The sequence below is a fragment of the Acanthisitta chloris genome, unplaced genomic scaffold (genome assembly GCF_000695815.1).
Source record: "Acanthisitta chloris isolate BGI_N310 unplaced genomic scaffold, ASM69581v1 scaffold14597, whole genome shotgun sequence".
Lineage (NCBI taxonomy): Eukaryota > Metazoa > Chordata > Aves > Passeriformes > Acanthisittidae > Acanthisitta > Acanthisitta chloris.
This window is the reverse complement of record NW_008681111.1, coordinates 20,015-28,676: the sequence shown is the minus strand read 5'-3', so window position 1 is coordinate 28,676 and position 8,662 is coordinate 20,015. Positions and strand designations below refer to the sequence as shown.

The 8,662-nt window shown below is 51.1% G+C and overlaps 2 protein-coding genes across 2 annotated transcripts in view; one reads left to right on the top strand and one right to left on the bottom strand.

The window, feature by feature from the left end:
• NOC2L (nucleolar complex associated 2 homolog (S. cerevisiae)) overlaps nucleotides 1-3,938 on the top strand; it is a gene marked incomplete at its 5' end in the record, with an annotated part of 36,560 nt that extends 32,622 nt beyond the window's left edge. The window contains 2 exons of the mRNA XM_009077984.1: nucleotides 2,496-2,636; nucleotides 3,802-3,938. Coding sequence (XP_009076232.1) covers nucleotides 2,496-2,636; nucleotides 3,802-3,938 — 278 coding nt within the window. The remainder of the gene's footprint in view (nucleotides 1-2,495; nucleotides 2,637-3,801) is intronic.
• A 2,116-nt stretch (nucleotides 3,939-6,054) lies between these two features.
• SAMD11 (sterile alpha motif domain containing 11) overlaps nucleotides 6,055-8,662 on the bottom strand; it is a gene marked incomplete at its 5' end in the record, with an annotated part of 22,614 nt that continues 20,006 nt past the window's right edge. Inside the window, one exon of the mRNA XM_009077983.1 lies at nucleotides 6,055-6,303. Coding sequence (XP_009076231.1) covers nucleotides 6,055-6,303 — 249 coding nt within the window. The remainder of the gene's footprint in view (nucleotides 6,304-8,662) is intronic.

Genomic DNA, 8,662 nt, shown 5'->3' with positions numbered 1-8,662 from the left:
CAGCAGGATCACATACCCTCAGCATCCTCCCAAGGGAGCAGGAGAGGTGGTGGGTGCAGAGAGTCCATCACATCATGACAAGCTGCCCTCTGGAATGGGAAAGGCAGGGAGGAGAGACTCCCTGGCTGCTGTCTCTGAAAGGGCTGATGAGGGGAGAGACACCAGTTTGCACATTTTAGGAACCCCTGAGCAGGAAGCACCAGGAGATAGGGAGAAAAGAGCATAGATTGATCAGCCCACGTGTCCCTGGTGGGGGTGGGGAGCTACCTGCATTCTCCTCATTTAGCAGCTGGATCTCTGGGAGGAAAGGCAAGGCTGGGAGTTATTAATGGCTGTGGAAAAGGTGCTGGGCTGCCTCGTCATGAGGCAATTAAAGGTGAGGAGGGAACGTGGCCACGTCTCCCTGGGCCCAGCGGTAATGAGCGATCTGTCCACATTAGGTGTTGCTGTGCCTTAATGAACTTGAGCAGGTTTCTTCATTTATCCCTCACATAATCATATTACAGCAATTTAATGCCAGGCTGGTGGGGGCCAGGGGTGTGGAGAGGGAGGTCAGGCTGTCTCATTCCTACCAGAAGTATCATGGCTCTTTTCAGTGGGGATATTCCTGCTCCAGGAGCTGAGCAGAGTGAGGAGGAAGAGAGGAGCAGCACTGATTGCCCTGAGCAGTGTCTTCTAGGGTCTCACTGATGCACTTGTGCCTGGGGAGATGGAATTTGGGTGTCCTGTGTGAAGGCTGTACTGGGAGCTCTGTGGGTGTTCTCTCTTTGTTAGGAACTGCAGCAACAGGACAAGGAGGAATGGGGAGAAATTGAAAGAGGGAAATTTAGGTTAGATCTTAGGAAGAAGTTTTTCCCTGTGAGGGTGGTGAGACACTGGCACAGGTTGCCCAGGGAGGCTGTGGCTGCCCCAACCCTGGCAATGTTCATTCCAGGTTGGCTAAAGCCTTGAGTAACCCGCTCTGGTGGGACGTGTCCCTGCCCAGGGCAGGGGGTTGGGGCTGGATGATCTCTAAGCTCCATCCCAACCTCTTAACAATCTATGAAACTATAAATTCAGAGCTGGGACTAGGTGCTCTCTAAGGTCCATTCCAACCCCTGAGCATACTCTCATAGTATACCCCAGTGTGAGCAGAGGCAGGGGCTGAGCTTAAGGATGGGCAGCAGAAATCTGGAGAAGCTGAGTAAACTCCTCTTGTTGTAGCAGGTAGGAGTGACCCAAGGGCCCAATACCCAATTCCTGCTCACTGCTGGTTTGCTGCATCCTCCCAGCTGAGCTGGTTGCTGGATCTAGCAGTGCTTTGGCTGGTGTTTGATGGATGAGAACATGCCCCTGAGCTGCTCAGGTTCCCATCACTGTGATGTGGGACAGTGACCAGCACTGCAATCCATCTCCTCTGCAGGAGGAGTTCCCTGCAGACACCCCAGAGCTCTGGCTGTGGGCTGTGCTGTGCCTGCCCATCCCTCAGGGGGAACTGCACAGAGGCTGCTGGCAGAGCTGACAGATGGGTGAGAGCAGGGAGGACAGGGTGGTGACAGGGAGCTGGGAGTGCTGGCAGCCAGCTTAGTGATCCAGTTCAGTGAGTCACACAGGTCAGCTGCTGGGGAGGGAGGATGGGGCAAAACACAGGCACTGCAGTGTGGCCCAGGGACCACTGAGTGAGGAAAATGTCCAGGCAGAGTCTGAAGGGTGAGTAAATAGGTTCTTCAGCAGGGCAGGGCAGGCAGGCTGCAGCACCAGCTGGGCTCAGCCAAGAGGCAGCTGGTGGTTCTGCTCCCTCTGTACAGAACTTGTCTTCTGTCATTTAAACACCTGGTGACTCACACAGCCCAGAGGAGGGAGAGAGCAGAATCACTCCTCCTGCAGTGAACTTCACAGGAGTTGGGCCAATTCCAGAGATGGATGATTTGTTTTTCCCACAGGCCAAGCATCCAGAGGCTCTTAATCCTTCCTTCCAGGCTCCCTTGGAGCTGGCTAGCCATCTGCAGAGGGAATTTTCACTCGTTCCTAGACATTTTTTTGTGTCTAACAGAGGGAATAAAGCTAAGAGAGGTTTACAGGGATGCCCTGAACCAGAGTCTACCCCTGTGCAGAGGATGAAGGTGGCTATACACAGGCACCATCCCTACTCTGGTCTCACCTGTGGGATTTGTTCCTTCTCCTTTGAGCAGGCACATTTCTTTTCATTGTGCTCTCCTGTCTGTTCAGCTTTCCTGTCTCTCTGAGCAGGACAGCCCTAAACCCTGCTGTGGGTTCTGAGCTGATTCCTCTGTGTCCTGGGTGACTCTGAACCAAACCTCATCCTTCTCTGGGCCTCTGGTGCAAGGGGATGTGGCTTTTGGGGAGATAGATGTGTAAGAAATGTGGGGAAATATCCCTTTTAGCATGTCTGAGCATTCTCCTGAGGATGAATGTTGGGCTGGAGGGTTCTTTGTCCCTTTGGCTATACTTCCTGCACATGTGCTCTTCATGTTTCCATGTTAACATACTTGCAGGTAAAGGCAAAGCCAAGGAGGAATCAGATGACAGCTCAGAAGAAAGCAGCAAGGAGTATGGTGAGGAGGATGATGATGATGAAGGAAACTATGAAATTGAGGACGATGAGGAGGAATTGGAGGAAGACAGTGAGTCAGATGGTGAGTAGAGCAGCTGGGCAAAGGGGAAGTGACAGCACTGGTGACCAAAGCTCCTTTGCTGTTGTCACCTGAGGGTGTCAGGAGGGACTTCACACACAGACACACACCCTGGGCAGGGAGACCTGACAGTTCTGAGTTACACTGAGGAGAGTGAAAGGGTTAAGGTCTCTGCAGTCCTCACTCTAACAACCCTCCAGTCCCTTTCATCTCTTTTCAGGAGCCTCCTGCAGTGAGGCTCAAACAAACTCTTGAAGCACAGCCCACCCCAACAGGCTACAGATGCTTGGAGGTACATCAGCCTTGCTTGGAGGCTTCTCTGCAGGTTACCCACACATGGGGTGTGCAGAGTGTGTGTCACCTTTCATCTCAGCAGCTCTTCCAGGACAGGGCTGACAGGAGAGCTGGTCCAAGTCCTGCATTTATCATTCTTCTGGGCAGTGTGAGTTCAGACTCTGCTAGAGCCACTGAGCAGCCTCTGTGCTTGGTCCTGCTCCCAGAGTTGGAATGGGTGAGTGTTGGGAGTCAGCATGAGGGGCTGCCAGGTCATATATGCTCCCAGGAACAGCTCTCAAGGGGCACTGAAAAAGCTGCCAGGGCTGTGCTGGACACCAGGCCAGGCTTTGTGCAGCTGAGAAAGGAGTATCTTCCAGGTTAGATGGGGTTTGGAGCAACCTGGGCAAGGTGTCCACCCCATGGCATGGGGTGGAACTAGATGGTCTTTTAAGGTCCCTTCTGACCCAAACCATTCTAGGATTCCATGAACAGCCCCTAGAAACTAATTCTCACCTGTGCTCCTCTCTTTGGAGATAGTTTTGCATTTGGGAGTCTGTGACCTGTGACAGCTCCTAATGCCCAGCCCAACATCTCCAGTGAGGAAGACTGACCTGATCTGGGAGGGAGAAAGGTTTGGAGGCCTGGCTCATGTCCCCCAGTTCTTCCTCTATGTTTCTGCCTCAGGTGTAACATTTTTCGGCTCCTCTCCAGCTCCCAGGTGCTTCAGAGCTGGAGCTGCACACCCTGCAGCTCTCCTGCTGCTCTCTGGGCACTGCAGCGGTGCCGATAAATTAATGAGTGTCTGGGATTAATTAGTAATGAGTTGCCTTGACTAGCCTCATGCTTGTTCCCAGCAAGACAAGGATTTACACCTCTCTCTTTCCACCCACAGAGGAAGGAGCTCAGGATTCCCAAGGGCCAGGGAAGCAGAGGAGCTGTCCCCGAGGGATGTCGCGCTCCGACCTGGAGCAGCTCGCCCAGGGTGGGGAGGACATCGTGGAGGACTTGGCGTTCTCTGATGATGACTGAGCCCACTCACAGCCACCTCTCCAAGCTGATCCCTCCCAGACTGGATCCCCCCAGCCTCCAGCACCTGGAGCTGCTGCTCAGAGGTGGTAAAAGCCAAGGAACACAGGTAGGAGCCAGCAAGGACTCGGTGCCATGGCAGAGATGTTATTTGGACTTTGAAGCTTTTTCTACCAGTTATGTTTTTGGTAACAATAAAACTGTGGCCATGTCAAGGCCAGTAAAACTGCTCAGCAGAAGTCATAAAAAGCCCTCATTAAAATCTGTGGCTTTAAATAGCACAGGGTTCAGTTTCAACTGCTGCTAAGTGAGCTGAGCAAGGGAAGCACATTCTCTAAGGTTCCTCCTCCCTGTTCAGCCAACCACCCCTGGCACCACATACTTTGCTCTGGGACCCTCACCAGAGTACCTGCTGCTCCTTTAGGGGTTAAGGAGCCCTCAAAACTGAGGTTCCCTATGGCTGAGTCTTAGGCAGGTACATCTGGGAGCCCAGGTTATGTCTCACTAAAGGTGAGAACTTTAAGGCCCTAACTATAAATGGAAGGTTTTAACTTACATTTTCTTCCAAAAGAGAAAGGAGTTGCTTTTCTCCTTTCTCTAACTTACCTGGGCAAGGTATTGTCTGCCTTGTGCCATCTCTGAACCAACCCTCAGGTTGGTTTTTTAGGCCAGAAATGTGTTACAAACCCCTGTGGTGATGCACATCACCAGTGAAAGGAAGGAGACACACTCCTTGGGTAAAGCCAGGTTACCATTTGTAAATTAAGTGTCTTTTTTATTTAAATTGATTGCTGGAAAGCATTTTTTTTCATCGTGATGTGATGGATAATGGACTTCCTTTTCTTTACAATATAAAGAAGCTAATGTACCACCAAGCTATGTTGTAAGAAAAAAAAAAATACGGCAGCACGTGCAACGTTTAAACAAAACCAAAACCAAACCAAAACAGGGGCAGGGGAGAGAGAGAGAGAGAGAGAGAGAGAGAGAGAGAGAGAAGTACCACATGTGATTGTTGTTCACAACTGTACAAGTCACAGGAGGTCACCCCCAGGAGTTCCCAACTCATTCACAGTAGTAAAAACTCTGCCTGTTGTTTTTCAGCCCTCAGCATCCCTCCCCCTCCTCCCAGGGATCTGTCTCATGGTCCACAGCAGGCCAGAATGTGCAACTACATCCACCTCTGTAACAAGGCTTTCAAAAAACCAAAACCCCAACCCTAGGAACAAATAAAACCCACCCCAGATGTAGAAATGAGTCTGTTGGACACGGGAGGAGGGAGAGGCCACACTGGTGTGAGGCTGTGACCCTTCATCCCACCCAAGCCACACACTTTCTTCTTCTTCTTCTCTTTAAAACAAAACACCTAGTGGAAAATAAAACACCTCTGCAGGGCTGGGGCACAGGCAGAGTCTGTTCTGCTGTGTGCTGGCATGGAGCTGCCAGTGCTGTACCGTCCGTACGAAGTAAACATGGACCGGAGCTTGTCTTCTTTATTTCAGTCTTTTTTTTTTCTTTTTTTAAATCTTTTGATCTGTCTTTGGTATTGTTTTCAAAGTTGCTAGAGATGCATAGACACCTGACTGAGGAACTGAGCACAGTTTGGCAGGGAGGAGGAGAGATCTGGAAAGGTGGTTGGTTGGTTTGCCTGTTGTTGGTGGGTTGTTGAGTACCGTTGGGAGGAGCAGAGCCTCTTCCCCTTCTCTGCTTGCAGTCACACCCAGGAGTTCCTGACAGCCATCATTCCTTGAAGGCAAAGAACAGTGTCCATTCCCTGGCCAGGGCTCTCCATCTCCACCCAAGGAGCACGAATGGGTGCGGAAAGGGAACAGAAATGCTGCAGCATCCTCCAAAAATCCTCTTTCTTCATTTGTCTTGCCTCAGGACAATCTTTGGCTAATTTTTCTCACCTTCCCTTTTTACAGTTTCTAAATCTTCTGCGTGGGTTTATTTTTTTTCCCAAACAAACAAAAAAAAAAAAGCAAATGCATCCCAATAAACTAACCCCCTCCCTTTCCTCCCTCACTCCTGCGTCTCACGTCGTGGCCGCCGCGGGGGAGGCTCTGGCGTCACCTTCAGCTTGTCCCACTGACTCCCAGTCCCAGTTGGAGGTGTCCCACAGTTAGGACGGAGGTTTTGTGGTGTCGTTGATCCCAGGGAGGAGGGAAGGATTCCCATTCTCCTGCTTGGGGGAGCCCCTGCTGGCAGCAGGCAGGGTGCTGCCAAAGGGGGAGGCCACGCTGCCCGTGGACGCAGGTCGGAGCTCAGCTGGGGGCACTTCCCTCTCTGGAGGCCTCAGACCAGGAGGCTGCAGCGGGAAAGCCATGGGGAATCCTGCCATGTACAGCACTCGGCCCACTCGCTTGGCCACCTGGGCATGAACACAAAAAAAAAAAAGTATATAAACTGTCCAGAGAAGCTGCAAGATAAAGAAATGCATCAGCGCAGTTCAGAGCATGTTAAAGAGTTGGGATGGAGTTCCCTCTCTGGAGGCCTCAGACCAGGAGGCTGCAGCGGGAAAGCCATGGGGAATCCTGCCATGTACAGCACTCGGCCCACTCGCTTGGCCACCTGGGCATGAACACAAAAAAAAAAAAGTATATAAACTGTCCAGAGAAGCTGCAAGATAAAGAAATGCATCAGCGCAGTTCAGAGCATGTTAAAGAGTTGGGATGGAGTTTAGAGGTGATCCAGCCCCAACCCCCTGGGCAGGGACAGAGGTGATCCAGCCCCAACCCCCTGCCCTGGGCAGGGACACCTCCCATCAGAGCAGGTTGCTCAAGATTTCATCCAGCCTGGAATGAACATTGCCCAGGATTGGGGCAGCCACAGCCTCCCTGGGCAACCTGTGCTAAGGTCTCCAGGTTTTGTAGCCAAAGTGAACTGCAGAAATAAGATTGTCCAGAAAAGCTGTGGGTGTTCCATCCCTTGGAAGTGTTCCAGACCAGGCTGGATGGGGTTTGGAGCAACCTGGGCTGGTGGAAGGTGTCCTTGCCCATGGGATGAGCTCTAAGCTCCTTCCAACCCAAACTATTCTGGGATTCCATGATTCTATGGTTGCATCATTTGAATAAAGAGCTACCATTCCCAATGCACAGAATCAGGCTGGAAGGGACCACACTGGGTCAGCTGGTCCAACCTCCCTGCTCAAGCAGGGCCATCCTAGAGCACATGGGACAAGATTGTGTCCAGACAGTTCTTGAGTATCTCCAGTGAAGGAGGTTCACCTAATAAACAAACCAGGAAAGGTTTCCTCCTCTCTAGCCCTAAAGGACTCCATCCTGTGCTTCCTGTTTTCCTGGGCACTATGTTGCATGGCAAGGCCACAAGGTCTGCCCTGGATCCACATCTCCCAGGCTCCAGGGGTGCTGGGACACCCCCAGGTGAGGAAGGTTGGGTAATCCCTACCCCCTTCAGGCCTTCCTGTAACAGGATGGACAGTCTAGAATCATAGAACCATCAAGGTTGGAAGAAACCTCTCAGATCATCCAGTCCAACCATTAACCTGTCACTGCTGTGACCCCTAAACCATATCCTCCAGTGCCAGATCCAGATGCCTCTCAAACACCTCCAGGGATGGTGATTCCACCACCTCCCTGGGCAATATTCCAGTGCCTGAACACAGTAACAGTGAAGAAATCTTTCCTAATGTCTAATCTGACTCTTCCCTATCTCAGCTTAATAGTTGGCTCACCTTTTGCAGATGGTCAACTCTGAAAGAGCAGGAATTGCTCCTAAAAGTGGAGGAAGGAGGTCTTGGGACAACACAGGGATGGAGAACACATGTCCAGCTGCTGTTCCCTGTCCAGGCAGCTCTCAGCCTGCACTCCTCTCCTGCCTGCAGCCCAAGTGAGCTCTCCTGCAGCACTTCTTGCCTCCCAGCAAGGGCCAAAGGCCCCACAGCCTTCCAGCAGCACCACAGCTGGTTCACATTTGAGCTTAAACAAAACCACAGGCTGGTGTTCCCCCCAAACAACTGCCACATTATTCCGTGAGCAGCATCAGAGCTGTGCTCCCCACCTACCCCCAGCCAGGCCTTGTTAGAGAACTTTAAACACTATTGATTAAACTAAAGCAGGTTTTTCTAGTTCCAGCTCATATCTCATATCCCTCCCTCCCAAATCCCATCCTGGAATGTCTGTGAGCTATTTGGTGCTGTGTGTTTTGGTTTTTTTTTTTTTTTGAAGGAACATAAGAGTTTTATTTCCTACTGAATTGACCCACGGGGAACAATTGCCCACAGAACCTTTTTTATTAGCCCCCTCATAAACAGGGAGGGCTTGGAGGGGAAAGTAGTAAAGTTGCTCTTATTGTTTTAACATTCTGTCCCCAATGTAGAGCCTGGGGGAGCTGGGCCAGGACTCTGCCTGGGCCACATGCACATGACTGTCACAATTCCCTGGGGAATACATAGCTCAGCCTGTGCTTAAACTGTGTCAGAAGCAATTTGCTGAGAATTAATTAGGGGGAGGAAAAAAAAAAAAATCTAGTGGAGATGTTCTCCTAGATTTAAGTCCCACCAAGGAGAAGTGGAGGCAACTGGACTGGAATCTCCCACCAAAGAGAGAGGCAGGAGAACAGTTTTAGGACAGCAGAGCTCTAAGGGCTGAGATCTGGGAGGCAATAATAGAGAGGAAAAGGTATTTTGGGTTTCATTTATGGCTCAAAGGACACAAAAGGCAACTAGTCTGTTGGGGAGGAAATAACAGTCCCTGAGAAGGGATAACTGG